The 23,570-nt window shown below is 53.3% G+C and overlaps 1 protein-coding gene across 3 annotated transcripts; it reads left to right on the top strand.

Moving 5' to 3' along the window:
- On the top strand, positions 3,483-23,444 carry ATG16L2 (autophagy related 16 like 2). 3 transcript variants are annotated; one of them, XM_018059384.1, is made up of 18 exons: positions 3,483-3,727; positions 5,575-5,674; positions 6,215-6,305; positions 11,689-11,762; positions 12,029-12,280; positions 12,395-12,460; positions 12,809-12,922; positions 13,945-14,007; positions 14,536-14,644; positions 15,029-15,134; positions 15,865-15,935; positions 16,192-16,263; positions 16,372-16,492; positions 16,822-16,927; positions 17,913-18,062; positions 18,270-18,317; positions 18,429-18,530; positions 18,838-23,444. In XM_018059384.1, the coding sequence occupies exons 1-18, from the start codon at positions 3,610-3,612 to the stop codon at positions 18,923-18,925; spliced, it is 1,851 nt and encodes a 616-aa protein (XP_017914873.1). In that variant the 5' UTR covers positions 3,483-3,609; the 3' UTR covers positions 18,926-23,444. The 3 variants fall into 3 exon arrangements, with proteins under 3 accessions (XP_017914873.1, XP_017914874.1, XP_017914875.1); XM_018059385.1 differs by lacking the exon at positions 13,945-14,007 and having other exon boundaries at positions 3,519-3,727; XM_018059386.1 differs by lacking the exons at positions 3,483-3,727; positions 6,215-6,305 and having other exon boundaries at positions 5,585-5,674.

Below are 23,570 nucleotides of genomic sequence, written 5' to 3'. Positions count from 1 at the left end.
CTGAGATCTGAAGGCTTATTCTGAAAGCTGGGGTCTTTGTCCTGGAATCTGGGCTGGACTAGGACTGCTCTGGCCAACAAAACACAGAGGAAGTAATGCTATGCTAGTGTCTGGTCTCGAACCTTAATAGACTAGCAGCTTTCTTGCTGTCTGCTGGAATGCTTGTTTTGGGATGTAGCCTTTCAGAGCCTAGCCACCGTGTTTGGAGAAACCTGCTGTGTGAGGGGCCATATGCAGGGCTTTCATTTTAGGTTTTCAGCTAGGTTTCACCTTCCAGTCAATAGCCAGCATCTCCTGCTGGTTAAATCAGTGAGCCATTATCAGCAACCAGCCCCACCGAGTCTTCATATGACTCCAGTGGTTGTGACTACAACTATGTAAGAAACTCAAAGCAAGAATCACCGGAGCTCAGCCAACACTCAGAATCACGAGAGCTCTTAAGAAAGAGTTGTATTAAGTAAAAAATAACCAAGAGACCTGGAGGAGGAAATGGCAACCCACTCCAGTATTCTTGCCTGGGAAATCCCATAGACAGAGGAGCCTGGCAGGCTGAACACACATACACACATAAAACCAAGAGACCACTGAATAGTCTGTCCTATGCTAGCCAATAGACACATGTGAAGCAAAGAGGCTTTCTCTTATACTATTTGAATTTCTGACTATGTGCATGTTATTTTTCAATTAAAAATAGTTACAGTTTTGAATTCAAGACTTCTATGCACTGGGTCGTGAGAATTGTTTCTGCATATTTTTAATGAGAGCAACAGGGGTAAATATTTACTGATCACCTAGTCAGTTGATGCCAGGCCCTGTTCTAGGTGCTTGAAGACAGAGCTGGGATCAAAGCTGAACTGGTCCCGGCTATCCTGAAGCTTCCAGCCTGGTAGGAGAGATAGGTCATAAACAACAAAACAAGCAACAAACAACACAGAAGCATGATCCTTTCTGAGAGTAATAAATGCTCTGAAAGGAACAACAACTGGATGATCTGCAGACGCTGATTAGGATAGGAGCTATTTCATTCAGATTGGGTCTTCTGAAATCTGACTTGCAGGCAAGAGTCAGCCCATAAATGTTTAGGAGGAAGAGCACCAGGAATAGGGGACAGCCAGGGCAAAGGTTCCACAGTGGGAGTTTGCCTGTGATTTGTTTTTCTTTTTTTAGAAAAATTGATTTATTTTTGGCTCTACTGAGTTTTTGTTGCTGCGCAGGTTTTTCTCTACTTGCGGTGAGTGGGGGCTACTCTAATTGCAGTGGCTTCTCTTGTTGCCCAGCACAAGCTCTGGGGCTTCAGTAGTTGCGGCTCCCAGGCTCTAGAGTACAAGCTGTAGTTATGGTGCACAGGCCTAGTTGCCCCTCAGTTTGTGGCATCTTCTCGGACCAGGGATAGCATCCCTGTCTGCTGCACTGGCAGGCAGATTCTTTACCACTGAGCCACTGGGGAAGTCCTAGCAGTCATTTCAGTGTTGTGAATAAGGTTTCATTCAACAGTAGGAGAGGTAAAGGCAGAGATGTGGGCAGGAGCCAGACTAAGCAGGGCCTTGAAAGCCACAGAAAGCATTTAGGAATTTGAGTTGAATATGCGGAAAAGCTTTAGGAGGGTTTTAAGTAGAGTAACAGGAACTGATTTAGGTTTTAATCACTCTGGCTGCTGGGAGATGCCTAATCCAGGTGCAAGTTTCAAACTACACGCTAAAGTACATTAGGTCTCTAAATCATGATATACTCACTTTTTATATTTATTGGTCATCACTTCATGGCTTTCTAACATAATCAAAGATATATTAAGCAGCATGTTAAATGTGAAGCATAAATAATTTGTCTATATATTATGAATATCATCTAAAAATTTAAGTGAACTTTATAGTACAACTTTTCATATTCTAAAGATAAAAATATTTTTAGTCAAAATCAAATACTTCTTTATCATGTACTATTTAAACATGACAAAATTATTTTACATTTCCTAGATTAGGAAATCCTGACCCCAATATGACTCTCCAACTGAGAGAAATATTACCTCTCTGCCTCACAGTAAGGCAAAGCCTTGACAATATGCCCTTCAATATACACAGCCTCAGTTCCTCTGATGGCGTCCCCAGGCACCTGCAAGTCACTCACTCCTAAGAGGGAATTTAATTGTTGCCAATTGGCCCTGAGCCTCCATGCGTACCATCCCCTTCTCCTGGGCACAACTTCTAGTTAATGTTAACACCCACCACCCATTCCTTCAAGGGACAAGGCTAGGGTTAGGCTGGGGCCGAGTTTAGAGAAGGCTTAACTAAAGTGCAGGCTCAACAAAGCTTTGCTGGAAGAGGTGACTTATGAGTAGGAGTCAGGCTCACTAGAGGGAAAGGTGTTGTACACAACAGGCATGGCATGTGCAAAGGAAATGAAGGTCAAAGACAATGGCACAGGAGGACTGAGCTCAATTCATTGTGGTTTCAAAGCACAGCAGCATACACGCTCCTGCGGGGTCTCCAGCAATTACAGCTTTCCAAGACTTGCCACCCATTCCCATTTGCATCTCAACAGACCTGTCACTTCTACGGCCTGCAGGGCTCCACTGAATCACTCCTTTCATACTTCACAGCAGCCTGTTTGCAGAGCTCTGGACTGGGGTCTGGCTGGAGACAGTTTTATCACAGTTCCTGCAAGCTGAGGACTCAAGTGAGTGTACCAGCAAGAGATGCTGCCGCTCTTCCAGAGCCACCCACATGGAGTGATAGGTGCTGGCCGGCTCAGCCATCCCCTCTTGTGCAGTCTCAGGAAAGCCTTTTTTTCCCCTCTGGGGCAGGGGTTTGCTCGATGAAATCAGCTGTATTCCTTTACTCTCAAGGTCGTAAATTTTCTGCGATGAACTGGACCCTAAAACCTTGCTCCGGACAAGGGCAGTTCTGCCTCCCTTCCTTCCAGGCCCGAATCTACTGGAAGTCTTTATATCCTCAAAGCTCTGCGTTTGTTCTTCTCGTTCGCTGCCTGGTATCCGTTTCTCTCGGCCAATTCCTACTTCATTCCTCATGATCCAGATCAGTGCCATCACCTCTGCAGAGCAGGGCCTCGTCCCTCAGTCCCTTCCTCTTCCGTATCTCGCTGTTTCACACTGTCTGCCTTGTGTCCGTATCGCCTCGCCTCACAGATCTTGAGCGCCTCGAAGAGCAGGGTCCGGGTGTGAGGGGATCTCCAGGTCCCCAGTTTAGTGCACCGCCTGGTCCAGAGTGTCTGTTTTTGTTGACTTCGGTCCGGGCGCGGTGGGGTTAAGGAACACAGGCCCCGCCCCCCGGAGGCCCCGCCTGCGGAGCGCGCCAACAGGAGAGGGGAAGCCATCTCAGAGGCTCCGATCTCGGTCCTCGCTCACAGCTCCGACTGCCATAGGAGCTCCCAGGGAGGTGAGACATTTTGTGGACTCCTGATGGTCTAGACCCTATCGACGGTTCCCTCCTGGTTTTGTTCCGTTCTCCCCCCAGGACCGCACTTGGTACAATCCGGGGATTCCCCGCCGCGGCCCGCCCCCTGATGTCACGGAGTCCCCTCGGGGCCCCGCCCCTGCCCGGCCGCGCCTCCCTCGGCTAGAACCGCGCGCGGTGCTGGCCGGAGAGGGCGGCCATGGAGGGGCCCGGCGACCCCGGCGCCCCCGCCGCCCGCTGGAAGCGCCACATCGTGCGGCAGCTTCGACAGCGGGATCGAACGCAAAAGGCCCTATTCCTGGAGCTGGTGCCGGCCTGTGAGTGCACTGCGCCCGGGGACCGTCGAGGGGATGGGGCTCCGGCCCAGGGAGAGGGTTTGGCTGGCTCTTCCGGTTGTGACTCAAGTGCACCGATGCCTTGTCGCCTCCGAAGCCTGGGGCCTTGTGGCCCCGCTGTCTATTACGCCCCATCTCCGACTAGCCGGCGTTCCTACCTTTTCCGATCCAGGCTCTGCGGAGATCCCCCCTCTCCTGGACCGAGCTCCCTCCTGGTTTTCCCGCTCTTTCTCGCCCCTCAGGGCCTGGGCTGGGCTGGGCTTCCTATGCACGGGTTCATAAGCGTGTGTTGGATTTTTAGGGTCTCTTAGCCTTCCCTCCATTTGGTCCCCATAAGAAAGTGAAAGATCTCGGGACTGGCCAAAACAGCTACTTCTAAACTCTGAATCTCTAGAGAGGGAGCTCAGAGTCGGAGGTTTCGCCACAGATAGGTGATCCTGGTTCAGGTTTTTGGAGCATCTCTGTGCCCAACCAACCTCAGCCTGAGCTGGACGTAGGGGCTCCAGGCTGCAGAGGGAGGTGGCTGAGCCTGGGGAAGTCAGATTCTGAGAACTGTTTCTGGGGAGCTGGTCAGGAAGGGGTGTGGCCGTTCAAGCCAGGATGAGCAGGTGTGCATCTGTTTGTGCACCTCTGGTTATCTGAGATTGTATGTCTGAGGTTCAAAGTCTAACCGCAGTCCCTCCAGCTCCAACACTGGTCCTAATCTTGGCTGCTGCTTAACCATCTCCCCCAGCCTCACAACTGAACTTATTGCTCTTGTCCTGGGACATGTCTTTGCAACCTTCCAAGCTGTTGGTCCTCTCTGTTTGGGGATGTGAGGCCAGCCCTCTACCTGTAGGCAGCCTCACTTCTCCAGGGCTCTGATGGACAATGGAACCCTCCAATATGAGAGTAGTCACCCCTACCCACCCCCTGAGAGCTGCAAATCTGTGGGAGTGGAGTGATCCTGGAGGGCTGAACTCAGAGACATTGCAGGTCCAGTTTTCTTTATGGTCTTGGACAAATCTTAACCCTAAGCCTTGGATTTCTCACTCATAAAGCGGGCAAAATGGCATCCTCTTTAGATTTGCTAGGGGGGCCAGAACAATGCCCTGGGGCTTGGGGTGGGGTTTTGTGTGAGAACAAGGCCAGCAACCTAGGTGATCGACCTAGGTGACCCGTAGGGGACAGGGAGAGGGAAAGGGGCTGAGGAGTCAGGCCTGGGCCTCACCTCTACCCAACCCTGAAACTGGTGAGAAAAGAGGAAATGACCAGGGATCCGGGTGGAGGGGCTGTATTCCAGGGTCTGTAACAGAAACTACCAAACTCAAGAACTTTCTGTTCTGGCCTGAGGGGAAACTTACAACAACCCAGGGGAAGTCAGGACTGTTTTTTAGTACTGATACAGAAAGCTAGAGCTCCTGGAAGGGAAGTATCTTGCCAAAGGCCACAGGCTAGTGGAGCTTAGTTTGTTTCATCACTCTGGGGCCAGGCCCTTCCTTGGGGGAGGTTGAATCAATCCCTGGCCCCTTCCTTCCCTCGAGACCCTCAGCAGGCATTGGCCAGCTATCTCCTTTCCCCTAATGGTTGTCCTTCTCTGTCCCTGGGAGAGCAGGTCTTCTCCTGGGAGGGCCTGGGGGCTATGCTCTTAGGAGGCTGTGCAAGGGCTGGAGGTCCTGATGGAGCTACACTCACCCTCTGCAGGCAAGGCAGAGCCCAGCCTGCCAGTGGCTCCCCCTTCTGCATCACTGGACTCCTGCAGCCCTCCCAGCCAGAGAGGTAACTTGTCTGCCTGGGATCTGCTGGAAAGTGTCCATCTCTGCTCCAGGCTCACCCTTTTGTACCCCTAGATAACCGCCTCCTGGAGAAAGCTGAGCTGCTGGCCCGATTCTCAGAGAAGCTGCAGCCAGAGCCAAACGATGTCACTCCCTCTGTCCACCAGGGTCCCTGGTGAGTGTTTGTGTCTGTGGTCACAATGGGCTTCCTGTACGCAGGCCCTGCCCCCACCGCCTCTGCTGGGTTCATTCTCTCCCTGGCACCTCATTGGCCCTTGGCTGCTGCCCAGGGGAGGGGGAGGCAGGCTCTTGAGCCTTCCCCCAGGCCAGCTGCTTAGAATGTCCTTCTCAGTTCATTTCTCTGCCTTTATCCCACCTCCTCCCCCTCCGCACATCTGTCTTTTTGTTTGCCTGCTCCTCACCTAATGCCTACACAAAGTACATGATGCCACCTATTCCAAAGAAGGAGTGAAAATGAGAACCAGGGATGGGTTGGGGCTCAGAATTGGGAGGGGTCCTGGCAGAGGAACTCTGGGGCAAGCCCAGAGCAGAGGAGTCATGGGCAGCTCCAGTTCCTGGAGACTTGATCTTTCCTCTGCTGACTTCTGGGCTCCCACCTTCCTCAGGAGAAAATGCATAGCTCTGGCTTTAGACTTTTCACATGCGTCCTCTGGATGAATGGTGGGAAACGAACACCACTCTGATTGGTTGGCAGGGAGAAGGAGTCAGACCAAGGCCTCTCACCAGCAGCTCTGAGGGGGAAGTGGCAAGAGGAGGCGGAGGGGCTCCGGCTGGTGTGTGGAGAGGTAGGCGGGGCAGGGGTCTGAGAGAGAATGGGTGGGCCCAGGATCCAGAACTTTGAGGCTGGGAGATGTGGTCCAAGGGAGCCAGCAAGTGAGGGAGATCCTCCAAGTCCAGTGCCTTGAGGCCAGACAGGGCTCAGAGTGCTCTCGAGCTTGGCCCTGGCAGCCTGGGATGAAGTGGGCTCCAACAGCAGCTGGAGGAAGTGAGGTGAGAGCTCGGGGAGGAGTATGAGGTGTGCAGCGAACAGGCAGCCTCTGCTCCCCTTGGATGGTTCAGCCTGCTCTGCTCCTCACTTGCCCTGCAAACCCTGGGGCCCAGCACCAGCTGACAGTACACATTTGCAGACTGAAAATAAGGTGGTCCACCTCCGGGGCAGGGTGTGCTACCTCTGCCTCACACTGACCATCCCCCACCTCTCCTGCTGCCATGGCGTCTCTGGGCTTCTGTTGCTTCTGAACTTCCTTTTCTGGCTACTTTCCCTCCTCTTTATCCCCCTCCCTGTAGATGTGGGTGTTCTTTAGAACTTGGGTGGGTTCACTGACTCCCATGGACTTGCTGTGTTTGCTAACTCCCAGATCCGTCTCTAGCTCAGGTTTCTCTTAGGAGCTCCAGACTCTTTCTCAGCTGCTTTTTGGACTTCATGTCTAAAATCAGACTTATCGTCACCCCTGTAATAATATGGTCAACACCAGCTGATGATACTGGGTTAAGTGTTACTTCAGCTAATCCTCTACTCTATGGTTTCAGAGGAAGCAGAGGCTTTGAGAGGTAGAGCCAGGATCTGAACTCTCTCATACTCGAATCTGCTTTCTGTGATCTCCATTTATTCTGTCAATAAATATTTATTGACAAGTACTATATTCAAGGCACAGGCAGAACAGCAGTAAACAAGACCTGGCCCCATGAACCTTCTAGTCCACTGGAGGAGGCTGAGGAGCCATTACATACCTACCTAGATGTTGTTGTTCAGTCACTAAGCTGTGTCCAACTCTTTGCAACCCCATGGACTGCAGCACACCAGGCTTCCCTGTCCTTTGCTATCTCCCAGAGTTTGCTCAAACTCAGGTCCATTGAGTTATTGATACCATTCAACCATCTCATCTTCTGTCATCCTCTTCTCCTGCCCTCAATCTTTTCCAATGAGTCAGCTCTTCATATCAGGTGACTGAAGTATTGGAGTGTCAGCTTCAGCATCAGTCCTTCCAATGAATATTTAGCGTTTTTTTTTTTTTCCTTTGGATCAACTGGTTTGATCTCCTTGCAGTCCAAGGGACTCTCAAGAGTCTTCTCCAACTACTACAATTCAAAAGCATCAATTCTTTGGTGCCCAGCCTTCTCAATGGTCCAAATTTTACATCCATACATGACTACTAGAAAAACCATAGCTTTTCCTATATGGACTTTCATTGGCAAAGCGATGTCTCTGCATTTTTTTTTTTACTTAAAAAAAAATATTTATTTTTAATTGATGGATAATTGCTTTACAATATTGTGTTAGTTTCTGCCATACATCAACAGATGTCTGCTTTTTAATACACCATCTAGGTTTGTCATAGCTTTCCTTCCAGCAAGCAAGCATCTTTTAATTTCATGGCTTCAGTCACCATCTGCAGTTATTTTGGAGCCCAAGAAAATAAAATCTGTCTTTTCCATTGTTTCCCCATGAAGTGATGGGACTAGATGCCATGATCTTCATTTTTTGGATGTTGAGTTTTAAGCCAGCCTTTTCACTTTCCTCTTTCACCTTCATCAAGAGGCTCTTTAGTTCCTCTTCACTTTCTGCCTTTAGGGTGGTATCATCTGCATATCTCAAGTTATTGATATTTCTCCTGGCAATCTTGTGATTCCAGCTTGTGCTTCATCGAGCCTGGCATTTCGCATGATGTACTCTGCTTAAAAGTTAAATAAGCAGGGTGACAATATACAGTCTTCAAATACCTCTTTCCCAATTTTGAACCAGTCCATTGTTCCATATCCAGTTCTAACTGTTGCTTCTTGACCCACCTACAGGTTTTTTCAGGAAGCAGGTAAGGTGGTCTGGTATTCCCATCTCTTTAAGAATTTTCCACAGTTTGTTGTGATTCATACAATCAAAGGCTTTAGAGTAGTCAATGAAGCAGAAATAGATGTCTTTATGGAATTTCCTTGCTTTCTCTATGATCCAGTGAATGTTGGCAATTTAATCTCTGGTTCCTCCGTCTTTTCTAAACCTAGCTTGTACATCTGGAAGTTCTTGGCTGACATACTGCTGAAGCCTAGCTTGAAGAATTGCCAGGTCACTCGCTCAACTAATGTCCAGCTGGGACTATGAACCCAGGGAGAGCCTCTCCCTCAGAGCCCCTACTGTAGTTGCAACCACATTTGAGAGGTGATTCTCAAACATCTGAGCCCCTTTCTGGGCTGTGAGCACCCCAAGGATTGAGATGTCTTTCCTCTGCCTCCATTATATCTCTGGGGCCTGTCTCCACAATCCATGCTGATGAATATTTATAGACTAGGTGATAAATGGGAGAAGGAAATGGCAACCCACTCCAGTGTTCTTTCCTGGAGAATCCCAGGGACGGGGGAGCCTGGTGGGCTGCCGTCTATGGGGTCGCACAGAGTCGGACACGACTGAAGTGACTTAGCAGCAGCAGCAGGTGATAAATGAGGTAGATACTTTGGCCACCTGATGCGAAGAGCCAACTTGCTGGAAAAGACCCTGATACTGGGAAAGATTGAGGGCAAGAGAAGAAGGGAGCGACAGAGGATGAGATGGTTGGATGGCATCACTCAGTGGACACGAATTTGAGCAAACTCAGGGAGATAGTGAAGGATAGGGAAGCCTGGCATGCTGCAGTTCATGCGGTCACAAAGAGTTGGACATGACTTACTGACTGAACAACAACAGTGGGGCTTCCCTGGTGGTCCAGTGGCTAAAACTCCACACTCCCAATGCAAGGGGCCTGGGTTTGATCCCTGGTCAGGGAATTAGATCCCACATGCCACAACAAAGACCCGGCACACCTAAATAGTTTTTCTTTTTTTTTAAAAAAAAGCATACTTAAGAAAACAAGGTAGATCATTCCCCCCTCCACTGGTAGTTAACAGTCAGGAAACCCAGGGTCACCTCTGCCCCCTTGCAGCCTTCCATCCATCCTGAGCTAGTCACCAGCTCATGGATCCTGCCCCCAAATCCATCAACTTCCACTTCCTGTACCCTGTCTGACCTGGTCCAAGTTATTCTCATTACTCTCTGGATAACTCCTCTTTTGGCACCCCCTCCATTCTCCATTCAGCACTCAAGAGTGATATATTTTTAATAATAAAAAATGATCTCTATTAAAAAAGACGAGTGATACACAAATACATGCTTGTTGTGAATGTTTCAAGAGAACAGAAGTCCATACAGTGAAAAAGTAAAAGCCCCTTTCGCCACTCTCCCCATTATCAGTGTGGTGCATATTCTCCAAAGCTTAGCCTGGCTCCCCAGTTGGGTTCTCCAGCCTCAGGTTGCATTTCCTGCCACTCTCTTGTCCTGAGCTCCTGGTTCCCTTGTCTGGGATGCTTCCAGGCACCCCTTGTCCTCAGCACTCCCTCCTCATGACATCCTCAGCCAGAAACCAGTCAGTTCCCATTGGATATGCCAAGGGACAAGGAGAGACTTTTTCTTTAATTCTTAGTCCTGTTTCACATATCACAACAAGCATGTGTTATCATTTTAACTTTTTATTGAAATAATTTTAGATCCACTGGAAGTTGCAAAGACAGCACAGAGAGGTCCCGTGCAGCCATTTACCCAGTACCTCCCACTGGTTACATCTTACGCCTGACTGTAATACACACAGTCAGGGAATAGATGTTAGTATGAAGTGTATACAGTTCTTTGTCGTTTTGCCCCCTGTGTAGATTTGTGTGCCCATCAAGATACAGCACAAGTTCATGACCACCCCGTTTTAGTCACAACTCAGCCCTCCCCTCAGACCATCCCTAACTCCTAACCACTAATCTGTTTTCCACCTCTATTATTTGAGTTTTGAAAAGCATCAAAAAATACTGAATCCCAAAACATCAATGAAAGTATATGATAGGTGAGGAAACAGAAGTGATGATCAGATTGTTTAATGGTGGAAGGAATTATAAGTGTTATAAACTGGGCCAGGGACTTCCCTGGTGGTCCAGTGGCTAAGACTCCATGCCTCCTAATGCAGGGGGTGCAGGTTTGATTCTTGTTCAGGGAACTAGATCCTGTATGCCGCAACTGAGATCTCATGTGCTGCAGCTAAGACCTGGCACATCTAAATAAATACTAAAAAAAAAACACACAAAAAACAACTGGGCCAGTTATAGACCCTGAATGTGCAAGGCCCCTACCCCAGCCCACTCACACAGGGAGTCAGTGCAGGCAGACACCAACGTTGCTCCTCAGCTCGTCTCTCACCAGGCCCACATGAGGAAGGACACAGGGACGGGTTAGTAGCAAGAGCCCCCAGCTTCAGTGCTCTCATGCTCCTCTTGCCGCCATGCTGGGAACTGCTTCCCTAAGCATCTGTCACTCTCACTGACCCTTCAGCTCTGTGGTTTCCCCAGCTCTTGGCTCTTGGATGGACGGTTCAGTAAGGCAGGGTACAGATGAGATGACCCTCCCCCGACTCTGGGGCTGGGGGGCGGCTCCATTATTCAGTCTGGGCCCTGTGCTCCCACAGTCCATTCCTGTTCTTAGCCTGCGTGCCTCTGCTCAGAGCATCTTGTTGCTCTCTGGGACTTATGCTTGGTAAGCCAAGGCTTGGAGACGCGAGGAACAGAACACACATCCTTTGAACATTAGCAGCCCTTTACTTGGAGCATGTTAGGTGGCCTGGGTTCAGATATCAGTTCTGCCACTTAGCTGTATGACTTTGGGCAAGACACTTAGAGAAGTGTCAATGTCCTCATCTGTAAACTGGGGAGAATGGCAGTAACTACGAGATTATAAAAGAGTTGGTACTATAGAGTGCTCAGAACAAGACCCAGCGCATGTTAAGTGCTACATAACCATCACCATTATTTGAAATACTATTCCTTATAGTAATTCAGTGTTACCCTACGAGGTAAGCACTGCTATTCGCGTTGGACAGGTTCAGAGCTGTTAAAACACTACCGCGGGTCACAGAGAAAAGTGGCGCTGCAAGGAGTGAAACTCAGGTGTTAGGCTCCAGAGCCTAAGGCCCTTCCGTTGATCCCTGAAACGGCAGTGTATTCCTGTGCTTGATGCCTTAGCTGTCTGCTTCTCAGCTTTCTGCTGAGCTAGGGGGCGGGTGGGAAGAGAGGCAGACCCCGTCCTACCAGCCTCTCCAGCCGGAGAGGGGCTGGAGGCTCTGCACACAGGCGCCCATGCCTACCTGTCCCGCGGCTCCGCCGCTGCAGATGGCCTACCAGGTGGTGGAGAAGAGCGAGACCCTGGGCACTTTGGAGTCGCAGCTGGAGGAGCGGCAGAGCAGGTGAGGCGCGGGCAGGGCGCTCCTCGGGGAGGCTCCAGGCCATCACTGCCGGGGTGGGGGGCACGCGGTCACCCCGCGGGTCTCCAGAAGGGCCCGACAGCGTAACGCCCCCAAGGCCTGTGGCTGGTCGCAGAGGCCGGGAGCTGCAGGACTTCGAGGGAGACGTGGCTTAGCCTTCGCGCTGGCAGCGTGGCCAGGAGCAAGTCTGTCTCAGCTCTCAGACCGGTTCCCCCAGGGTGGTGACGGAGATGCTCCCGGTCCTCTAGGCTGGCAGCTCTGAAGGCCCGCGTGGAGCAGCTGGAGGAGGTTCGGGCGAAGAAGGCCGGACAGGTGCACGCGCGGCGCGCACTGAATGAGGAGCAGCGGGCAGCTTACGAGGCGCTGCGCGCGCGCGTCGGGCACCAGGAGGCGGCTCTGCGCAGGCTCGAGGAGGAGGCTCGCGACCTGCTGGAGCGGCTGGTGCAGCGTAAGGCGCGCGCCGCCGCCGAGCGCAACCTGCGCAATGAGCGCCGGGAAAGGTGAGAGCGCCCCGGGGGTCAGGCTGGGAGGCGAGCTGTCCTGGCGGGGAGGGCCCTGACCCCCCCCCGTCCCGACACGGGAACCACCCGACTCTGGAGGCTTTTCTATCCCAGGGCCAAGCAAGCGCGGGTGTCCCAGGAGCTGAAGAAGGCAGCCAAGCGGACAGTGAGCATAAGCGAGTAAGAACGAGGATGCGCCGCCGGGGACCTGTCTGCCGAGCCTCCGCTGGGGGCTCTGCAATGCCCTGTCCCCGGGCCACTACTGTTCTACCCCGCCCCTACCTGCCTGCGGCCATCTGTGCACCTGACCACAAGTGTGCACAGTCACGGTGCCGAAGCCCCCAGGTAGACTGAGCCCAGGACACGTGCGGACACAGGTGGTCATAGGAGCCAGCATCTGCGCCCACCACACATGCTCGCGCACTGACCCTCGTCTCTGGGGGTGCCCGTCCTCACCGAGTAGGGCACAGGGGCACGGAGGGGCTGGCCTGCTCCCTTGGCCGTCCTAAGCTTCATTCTCTCTCCCAGGAGCCCAGACACACTAGGCGATGGGATCAGAGAGGAAGCAGAAACTCAGGTCCTGGCTGCTCAGCCAGGTTACCTGGAGAGTGAGGCTGGTGAGAAATGGAAGCGGCCCTTCAGGTGAGGACTGTCCCAGCGCTCTGAGCTGGCCCCCTCCAATCTTTTTAAGGTGAGGACTATCCCAAACTCTGAGCTGGGCCCTTCCAGTCTTCCTAAAGGACCTTGGGTCAGGCTTTGGGTTGAGAGGGCTTTGTGCAGAGACTGGGGTACACTTGGACCCCAGGGCAGCTGAAACTTCAGTAGCTGGAGCCCCTTGGGGTCAGTGCCATGCCAGGGACTCCAACCTTTGTCCTCGCCTTCTTCCTCCTTCCCAAGACCAGAGCTCTGGGGCTGGGATGGCAGGTTGGTGAAAGAGGGTGACAGGAGGGAGCCTGTGGGCAAGGCCCAAGGCTCAGCTGTCACAAGCATGTGTGTACATACATGGGGACATCAGAGCATGTATGTGTACAGACTTAGGTGAGCGTACCTGAATGCGTGTGAAGCATGTGTAGATGTGGACTCATGTGGGTGGGACCTGATTGAGGCTTCAGTTCTTGGGTGCCCCTCCCTCCATCTCCCTCATCTATCTTGATTTGCCTGGCATTGAAACTGCCCTCTCCTCTAGCCCTTTCTTGCAGGTGGCTGGTGTCCAGGCCTCAGGGTGGTGAAGGAACCCTGGGGAGGGGCATGAGATGGTGGTCCCCAAAGCCTTGGCAGCCCTGGTGGGCCAGGTCATCTCAGGACACACGCTTTCCTGGGTATTTCTGGGATCTAGGTTTCCCCACGCCCCTGTCCCCAACCTTGTGCTATCTCAGGTTGGGGGCACCTCCATCCTACCCCACAGGTCCCAGCTCAGCCTCCCATGAACTTTTGTTGGGGGGCACCTAGGTGGTGAGGCAGTTTTTAGCTATCATGGTGAAACTGGGAGACTTCCTTCCAAATCCCTGCCCTCCTCCACCTTCCTGGGACTGCTCTGGGTCACCGTGCTCTCCTGGCGTTGGAGGAGTACGTTCTTGCTGTGGCTAAAGAGTGTAGGGATGAATGACTGTGGTCCACACACCCACTGGCCAATCCCTTAAACATCTCTCTCGATTCTGCCCCAGGTCAGCCTCTGCCACCTCCCTGACGATGTCCCGCTGTGTGGATGTAGTGAAGGGGCTTCTGGAGTAAGTGTGTGTGCAGCACCGTGTGAGTGAAGGTGCTGGGCGCCTTGGATGCCTGTGTCAGACTCCTGGAGCCCAGGCCTGGGCTGTGTATGAGTCCTGGTCTGTCCTTCCATACTCTGCCCAGCACTGTGTGTGTGTGTGTCTCTGCTGAGCCCGAGGCAGGAGCTGGGTGCATGGCCTCATTCCTCGCCCCTGCCTGGCGGTCTTCTGGGCTCTGCCCCTCATCCAGGGTCCTCACAGGGGACCAAGGGCTCCAAGGTGAGGCCAAACAGGAACTACCACTCATTTGGGAAACAGAGGCTCAGAAATGTCAGGGCTTCGATCAGGGTCACAGTGCCAACCAAGCAGTGCTCCGAGGTTTCTCAGGATCCACCGACCCCGCCCTGCCTCTGTGCTTGTCTTGGTGCTGCTGGCCATGTTCTGCCGCCTTCTGTGTCTGCTTCCTGTTGCTGTTGCTTCAGGAGAGCTTGAAGGGCCTTCTCCCTCTCAGAAGGCCTTGCTGAATGCCCTCCTGACCCCCTACCCCAGTTTCAAGAAGAGAAGAGGCCACTCAATCGGGGGAGCCCCTGAGCAGCGATACCAGAGCATCCCCGTGTGTGTGACTGCACGACTTCCCACCCAAGCTCAGGATGTGCTGGTAAGGAGGAGCTGGGCCAAGTGCATGGGGTATGATATGGGAGTGCAGGTCTCAGGAGCAGTCTCAGGAAGCCGGGGAAGCAAGGATGGGCCCTTCGGCAGGAGCAGGAGTTTTCCGCCCACAGCTTGTGCTGGGAGCCCTTCGGCATTTTATAATGAGAGGGAGAGACAGGAGGCCAGGTAGGGGAGTACTGGGAACATGGAAGGAGGCTGCTACCAGGGTCCAGTCAGAGGTGATGAGGCCCTGTGGGGCCAAGTTTGAAACTCAGAGTTCAGAGAGGGACCCCATGTGTGCAAGGATGCGTGACAGAGAGCTGGCTGTGAGTGTGCACAAAGAGGCGTGTGTGGCAAGGACCAGGAGCACTGACCTCCCTTTTCCCCACAGGATGCCCACCTCTCCGAGGTCAGTGCTGTTTCTTTTGGCCCCAACAGCAGCCTCCTGGCCACCGGAGGGGCTGACCGCCTCATCCTCCTCTGGAATGTTGTGGGAGGTGAGGGTCGCTGCCCATAGGCAAGCTCAGTCCTTTCTCTCCAGACCTCACCCTCAGCTTGCTCCTTTGTGGGAAAGGTGTTGGGTTTCTTTGTGTCTCCTCACCCGGTCAGCCTTGTGGGCAGTGGCCAGATGACCCCTTGGCAAGAGTTCTGGGCTCAGTGCTCCTAAGAAGGGCAGAGCCTCTCACCTCCTGGAGTTGAGGCCTGCACGGTGGGCAGGGCTCAGCTCAGATGGTCCCCGTTGGGGTGGTGAGGATACCATGTCAGGACATTCTACGGGGATAGACCCTTGAGCAGGTCTCTTGGGTCCACCAGGCCACCTAGCATCACTGAGCTCTCAGAACTCAGTTCTGAGACAAGTGTTAGCTGTCTGCTCTGTGCTCTGCAGATGGGGGTGCACTGGGGAGTGAAAGCTGGCTCCTGGAGGCTTCCTGGAGGAGGCGAGTCCCCAGCTGCCCGGCCTGGCTTGCTGTGTGACTAGGCACAGTCCCTTCTCTCTAGTCCTCTCCAGACATCTGTGAGATGACCTGCAGCCCCCTGCTGGCAGTTCAGGAAGGTGCAGCCTCTAGCTAGGCTCCTCCGACCCGTATCTCCCCGCCCCCAAGAACAGACCCAGCAATTCTGTCCTCTAACTTGGGAGAGATTCATCTTCCTACTCACAGTACAGGGTCCTCTGTTCCATGAGATTAGTGACTTCATTTCGCCTGTTCCTTCCCCTGCTCCCCCCAGGGCACCTGAAGGCCAACCAGACCCTTGAAGGAGCTGGCGGCAGCATCACCAGTGTGGACTTTGACCCCTCGGTGAGAGGACCTGGGTGGCATGGGATGTCCCTCCCCGAGTCTCCACACTGGGCAGGTGGGGCTCTGGGACCCAGGGGAACATCATGGGTATCCTAGAGTCATGTGTCCTGAGAGGGTGCCTGGATAAATCCTTCTCCTGGGCCTCGATTCTCCTCTGCCTGCCTGGGTGACCTGGGCCAGGGGAAGCGCTGAGGCGGCCCGACTCTGGCTTTCTGGCCAGGCCCAGGATCTCTCCTTTCCCTTCCCTTCTCCCCAGGGCTCCCAGCTATTGGCAGCTACTTACAATAAGGCCGCCCAGCTCTGGAAGGTTGGGGAGGCACAGTCCAAGGTGAGGTCTGACTGGGGAAGCAGCCTGGGGGACAGGGATCACGCCTCGGGTGGAAGGGTTGGTGACGGGGTCTTGGCCATGCCCTTGATGCTTCCCTGGGATGTGCAGGAGACACTATCTGGACACACAGACAAGGTCACGGCTGCCAAATTCAAGCTGACGAGGCACCAAGCGGTGACTGGGAGCCGGGACCGGACAGTGAAGGAGTGGGACCTCTGCCGAGCCTACTGTGAGGCCCAGCCCTCCCCTTCTCCACCCACCAGGACCCTCTCAGGCTGGGCCATGGGGGGCTGCAACCTGATCTCTGGGAGGGGCTCCAAGACTTACAGGCATTTGGGATAAAACCTCCTAAGGCTCCTCTTCTGTCCTCCATTGGTGACGCTTTCCCTGGTTTCTTGTGACCTCAGGCTTTGGGCTGGAAAACAGGGGCCTGGGTTCTAGTTCTGGGAGGACACTGTACTTCTGGGGCTTCTGGGCCTCAGCTTCTCCACACGTCCAGTGGGCTGGCTTATAATAACCCTTCTCTGAGTCCAGGGCTCTCTCTACTCCTTGGTTTAGGTTCCAGGACCATCAACGTCCTTTCCTACTGTAACGACGTGGTATGTGGGGACCATATCATCATTAGTGGTCACAATGACCAGAAGATCCGGTTCTGGGACAGCAGGTGATAGGCGCAGGCTGTGGGCAGGGGAGGTGGGGACAGGGCTCCTGTGTTCTCTTCCTTTTTCTGGCCATGGAGCAGCTGAGGGTACCTTAGGGAAGTGAGGCTCTGGTGGCCTCTGTGCTGGGCTTGGGCCCTTGAAGGCTTTGCAGCCTCGAGAATCGTGCCTTCTTATTGACCCTTGGTCCAACCACCATACTCTGCTGGGTCTTGCCAATCGAGTCCCATGTTCAGTTCAGTGGCTCAGTCGCATCCAACTCTTTGCAACCCCATGAACCACAGCATGCCAGGCCTCCCTGTCCATCACCAACTCCTGGAGTCCACCCAAACCCATGTCCATTGAGGCAGTGATGCCATCCAACCATCTCATCCTCTGTCATCCCCTTCTCCTCCTGCCCTCAATCTTTCCCAGCATCAGGGTCTTTTCAAATGAGTCAGCTCTTCGCATCAGGTGGCCAAAGTATTGGAGTTTCAGCTTCAACATCAGTCCTTCCAATGAACACCCAGGACTGAACTTCTTTAGGATGGACTGGTTGGATCTCCTTGTAGTCCAAGGGACTTTCAAGAGTCTTCTCCAACCTTCTCTAAAAGTGGTGTAGTCACCCATTTTTAGTCAAAAAGAACCTAAGAGCCCAGCGTCAGGCTTGAATGGTTTATAAAAATAGCTAAGGCTAGAACCAGAGCTAGAGCCAGCCCTGCCTCAGGCTTCTTCCTCATCTGTAGCAATTTACTTTGAAACCCTTTGGTTTCCCTTTCACATATTTAAAGACAGACTTTCATTGCTTTTCCCCCCAGCACTTATTTTAGTGGCTCAAAGGCTTCAGGGGCTCTGGCTTCAAGTAAGTTCCCGCTGGAAGGGGCTGGCTGTGGTGGGAGATTAGTTGTCAGCCTTGGGGCCTGAGGGGTGCTCTGGACTTCTGTTGGTCTATCAGGAGCAGCCTTGTCAAGGAGATTGCTCCTCACCCTCGTCTCCCTTCCTGCTCCTTAGGGGCCCCCGCTGCACCCAGGTCATCCCTGTGCAGGGCCGGGTCACCTCCCTGAGCCTCAGCCATGACCAGCTGCATCTGCTCAGCTGTTCCAGAGATGACACACTCAAGGTCATCGACCTGCGTGTCAGCAATATCCGCCAGGTGTTCAGGTACCTGCCTTGTGTCCACCGGCCCTGTGGCTTTGACTGGGGCAGCTGGGCCTGTGCAAGGCCTGTTGGCGGGGGACCCTCCGTGGAGGCCCCTCTGGACCAGGGCCTGCTGAGGTGCCGAAGCCCTTGACAGAGAGGAAGCTCGTTAAGTTTTGGGCTGAGGGCAGGAAGTGGCAGCCCCCTCCATCCTCACCTGTCTATTCTCAGGGCTGATGGTTTCAAGTGCGGTTCTGACTGGACCAAAGCCGTGTTCAGGTGTGTCTGCGAGAGCACCCATGCCTGAGTATGTCCTGTCTGTCTGGGTGTCTGCATGTCCGTGTCCTTACCTCTGGTCTCTTCTCTCTTGCTTTGCTGTGGCTCCTGCAGCCCAGACAGAAGCTATGCCCTGGCAGGGTCCTGGGATGGAGCCCTTTACATCTGGGACGTAGACACTGGGAAACTAGAGAGCAGCCTTCGGGGAGCCCACAGGTGAGCATGGCCACTGACCACCACCCCAGCCCCACGGCCAGTCCTGCTAAGCTGATCCCAGGTCCTGACGTGCTTGGGATATGGAGTCCCCGGCTCTTGTCCCATGCCTCCCATCCCTGCCCCTTCAGAGCCCTTCACAGTTCACAGATTATTCCCATGTGCACTTGGGTCCACTCCCACCACAGCCCTTAGAGCCCACTTTACAGTGAGGTGATGGGCGCAGAGAGGCCCTCACACAGCCAGGTCCAGTGAGGAGGGGCAGGGCCGGCTCCCGACGCTCCTAAATCCTGTCCCTCCCTCTCCTCAGCGCTGCTGTCAACGCTGTGGCCTGGTGCTACTCTGGGAGCCACGTGGTGAGCGTGGACCAGGCCAGGAAGGTTGTGCTCTGGCGCTAGCACCACGACTTCCCTGCCTGAGCTGAGGCTTTGGTCCGAAGCCTGAAGCCGGAGGAGTTCCCTGCTGCCCCAGACACTCCGGAGCTAGCAGCGGGGTGGGGGTGGCTCAGGGTGTTTAATGGGTAGGAAGGCCTGGCAGGACCTGGCCTGTTGGTTTAAAAATGTGTGGGTGGGTTTGGAAAGAGGGGAATCACAGTATTATTGTTTTTTTTTTTTTCCTTCACTTTCCCAGCAAAAGTGGGAAAAAAAAGTGCATTTAAACTGGTGTGTGCTTGCTTCTCTTCAGCCTTTAGGGAATGGAGAAGCCTCTGGGCTGGAGGCATACGGAGACCCAGGCTTGGCTCCTGTCCCTTCCATACAGAGCCAGGGCGGAGCAGTCTGATCAGGAGACAGCAGGAAGAAAGGCCCAGAGGCAGCAAAGGGCAGTGGCTTTTGGAGCTGTGGACATTTCACCTGTGCTCCAAGACAATCCTGGTCCTTGGGCTCTCTCTTCAGGTGCCCAGGGTAGACTGAGGCTGAGGAGGGACCATGTGAGTTCTGAGAGAGGAGGCGCAACAGAGACAGCCTAGAGGGGGCCCTGTGGAAAGAAGCCTACAAAACCAGAGCGATGTCAGGTACTCTGAATACCAGGCCTGCCTTTAGACTGGGGCCATGTTTGTGCCCCAGAGGCAGACCCTGGAGTGGGTGGGGAACACCCTCCATGTGTGTCAGGGAGGACAGCCATGGGCTGGGCCAGGGCCTTCACTTACTTTAGCATCAGATTTAATCCACATGACAAGCCTCTAGAGCAGACTTAGTAGGGTGGAACCTGGGCACCCCACTTTCTTCCCCAACCGAGGGCATGGAGGAGGGTCAGCAGGACAGCCACTGCCAGTCACTGGGTGTCGAAGGGGACGCCTGTCTCTGAGTGATGGGGGCTGACCTCTGGTGGTCTGCTTAGTTGAGATTCAAAGGCTTTACTCTGGAACTCTCAGCCTCCTCCTTTTATTACCTTACAGAATCCTCCCTGGGGATTCCTGATGCCAGTCCCAGGGTTTCGGAAACCATTTCCAGGATGGGCAGGAGAGAGCTAACACCCTTTACTCTGTAGCTAGACTGTCAGGGTTTGAATCTCTGCTCTATTATTTAGTAGCTGAATGATTTTGAGGAAGTTACCTTCATGTCTTTGTGCCTTAGTTTCTTCCTCTGTAAAAGGGGCTGACAGTAGCATCTACCTCAAAGATGGTAGTAAGGACTCAGTGTATTAGTATCTGTAAAGTTCCTGGCGCACTGGATACCCAAATCTACACTCTGCTGATCCCAGCCCACTCACCACCCTTGGCCCAGCTCTCCCCTGGGCTCTGGTGACATACCCAGCTGCCTCCCAGGCATCATCTCTTCTCACACCCCACATCTTCTTGGGCACCAAGGCCTGGGGCTGTTGTGTCTAACTCTCCATTCCTGCTGCCACTGCAGGCCACCTTCTCCTAGACCTGCTCTCTCTCCAACCTAGACCCCTCTTTGCCACAGCCAGAGTGACTTTCTGAGGATGTATGTTGGTCACACATCCGGCCCTTTGACGTTCTCTACTGCCTGCAGAGAAACTCCTTGCCCGCAGGATGTGGCCCTGCTGGCCTCAGCTGCATCTTCACCTCCTTGCTACTCTGCAGTGTGTCTCACACAGGGTTTTCTCTCTGTCCAGAATGTTCTTCCTGCCCAGCCTCTAATTCACATTTGTCCTTTAGGATCCCCTCACTGAGAGCCTTTCCTCACCTGCCAGGCCGGCTAGGAGCCTTCTCTATTTCTGTGCCTCCCTGCTTTGGGTCTGCTTCTGTCTCAGTCAGGGAGCTCTTGAAGGAGGCCAGGATGGGAGCAAAGCACTCTCTGGGATCAGGCCTCAGAGCCACAGAGAAAGCCTCAGGAGATGTTTATTAAATGATTAAATTCTCTTACTCGAGGACTCAGCAAGTCTGACAGTCGAAGTCTCTCGTGGCCACCAGGAGTCAGCAGCTGCCTAGGTCTGCCGAGGCCATTCTCCCACCTCCTGGGGTGGAAAGACCAATGCTTCCAGTAGCCGCCATTACTGAGCTGTCAGGCCCTGTGCCTTCTATCCAGTATCTTACTTGTTCTCCCAACCACCTTGTGATGTAGCTATCTTACAGATGAGAAAATCAAGGCTCAGAGAGGGTAAGTGATATGAGGTCACCAGAGCTGGGACAGCTGGACTGTGGTCTTTTAACTTTTTTTTTTTTAATATCAGAGAATCTGGGCTCCCAATTAAGCAGAGCTATAGGGTATTCCCTGCCATGCTCCAGCGGTGTGCTCACGGCCCCCACCACCAGGTGGGCGATTCTAGCTCCCTGGGCTTCCCTGGTGGTCCAGTGGTTAGGAATCCACCAGCCAATGAAAGGGCGACCGGTTCAATCACTGCTCCACATGCTGCAGGGCAGCTGAGCCCATGTGCCACATCTACTGAGCCTGTTCTCTAGAGTCTGCGAGCTGAAACTACTGAAGCCTGCCTGCCTAGAGCCTGTGTTCTGCAACAAGAGAAATCACTGCAAGGAGACACCTGTCCACTGCAACTAGAGAGTAGCCCCCTCACTGCAACGAGAGCAAGCCTACATGTAGCAATGAAGATCCAGCAGTCAAAAATAAACAAAATTTTAAAAAATTACGGAAACCCTCCCTGCATCTTTTCTTCATTCTGGCCCTGGGAGCCTATGTCTGAGCCTGGACGGTTAGTATCCTTTGAACTGAGGGACATGCAGGGCTACAGGAGGGACGTGAACTCGATCCTGGAAGGCTGTTACCAGTTCCACCATCTGGGGCAAGGACCTCCCAGGACTGCAGTGGAGACTGCTTAGAGGACACAGAAGTGGTCATTGGGAAATTATCTGACTCAACTCCTGGCACAAGTGCCCTCCATTCCCCTCAAGCCTCCCGTTCTTCATGGGGCAGCACACGCTTGCTTCACCTCAGGGAGCATGTGCACACCTTAATTTACTTGGAGGGAGTACTTCCTGAAGGGGCAAGTCTGGAGGGTCAGAGATGGGCCCAGGCGTTCCAGGAAATGAGGCAAGTGTGAGAAGAAGGGTTGGCAATGCCACGCAGGGGAAGATCTCGGAGGGGTGCCAGCTGGGCAGGCTACACCTCTAGTCTTTGCAGTCCTGGGCAGCAGAGCGGGCGGGGCCAGAACCCTGTACGGAAGACTGCTCTGGGTTTCCGTACTCCAGTCGCTACACAACCTACTCTGAGGTTGCTGGCCTGTTTGTTCCCTAAAGTCCAAACTGTCGCCTCTGGGACTTCCCTGGTGGCCCAGTGGTCTTTGCAAGGTAGGAGGTACAGGTTCGATCCTTGGGCAGGGAACTCCACATGCTGCAGAGCAACTGAGCCTGTACAATGCAACTACTGAGCCCGTGTGCTCTGGAGTCTGAGCCACAGCACAAGACCCCGTGCAATGCTACAGAGATGCTGAGTGCTGCAGCTGAGACCAAATAAATATTAAAAAAACCCTTCAAAACTGTTGTCCTTGCTGTCCATACGGATTGAGGTCGAGAGAGGAACCAGCAGAACTGGGATAAGAATCCAGGCTCCTGATTCACTCTTCTCAAAACTGGACTCAGGTTCTGCAGAGGTGCTGACCCATCTTCTGGAGGCCAGGTTCTAGGTTCCACTCCCAGTTGTCTTCCTGAGACCGTGGGCAAATCACGGTGGGTGGATTTTCCCCACCTGTGAGACCCTGTGCCATGGCTCTGGGCCTCACCAGTGGGGACCTGGCTCTTCCCCGGGTTGGTGTACAGACATGACTACCGCCTCCTCTGCTAGCCTGAGGCTTGAGAGGGAGATGTGACAGAGGCTCTTGTCCTGGGCTCCTACTGCCCCCGGTCATCTCCCTATCCTGGGAGAGGCACCTTGGCTTCAAACTGCTGTTCCCAAGTCACCCCCACCAGACACAAGCCCTCTGGTGACAGGAATGGGAACTGAGCCATCCGTGTCTCCAGGACCAGAATGTGGCCTGGGGCAGGAAGTTGCTGACTAGACAAACAGTGATTGAGTAGAGGTGGTCCTGGACCTTAGATCTGCTCTGGAGGAATCCTGGTGGCACGAGGCGTGGCCCCATCTGCAATATGTGAAATGCTGTGTCTGGTACAGGCTGTTTTCTTTTTATAGATGTACATTTCACTAGTCAATAATATTTCAGCTTATCTCTGCATTATCTTACTCGATTCTCCTGGCTCTTATGAAGCTCGTATTGTCTTCTTCCCACTTTACAGATGAGAAAAGCAAGGCCCAGAAGGGTGAAGGGATGAGTCTAAGGTTACAGCTAAGTGAGGTAGCCCAGGGACTTGAATACAGGTCTCTTGACCACTCTCCTGCTGTTCACAGGAGCAAGTGAGCGACAAGAAGCATGCGTATTTGTTTAGCACACTGTGGAAGAGGTGTTCCTTTCTGTTGTTTCAGGATAACATTCCAGTAAAGTATTTCCAGACCAGGGCTCTCTGAAACAGACGGGGCAGAAGTATTGCATTTGTGTTTTCAGCCAGTGGGACCAGGGGAAATTGGTTCAGGAATGAGACGCCCTCTGGAATTAATTCTTGACAGATCAAGCGGTAACAGCCTCTAAGAGGAAACTTATACTGGTTGTGTTAAGTTGTAGGATTTGGGG

This window comes from Capra hircus, chromosome 15 (genome assembly GCF_001704415.2).
Source record: "Capra hircus breed San Clemente chromosome 15, ASM170441v1, whole genome shotgun sequence".
NCBI lineage: Eukaryota > Metazoa > Chordata > Mammalia > Artiodactyla > Bovidae > Capra > Capra hircus.
The sequence above is the reverse complement of the archived record's forward strand: the minus strand, read 5'-3'. Positions and strand labels throughout refer to the sequence as shown.

Bases quoted from the DNA above. Each gene is read 5' to 3' on its own strand.
- ATG16L2 (XM_018059384.1), top strand. From the start codon at position 3,610: ATGGAGGGGCCCGGCGACCCCGGCGCCCCCGCCGCCCGCTGGAAGCGC. The intron at 15,135-15,864 runs GTGAGGGTCGCT...TGCTCCCCCCAG, and splicing joins CCTCTGGAATGTTGTGGGAG to GGCACCTGAAGGCCAACCAG. The intron at 16,493-16,821 runs GTGAGGCCCAGC...TCCTTGGTTTAG, and splicing joins GGACCTCTGCCGAGCCTACT to GTTCCAGGACCATCAACGTC.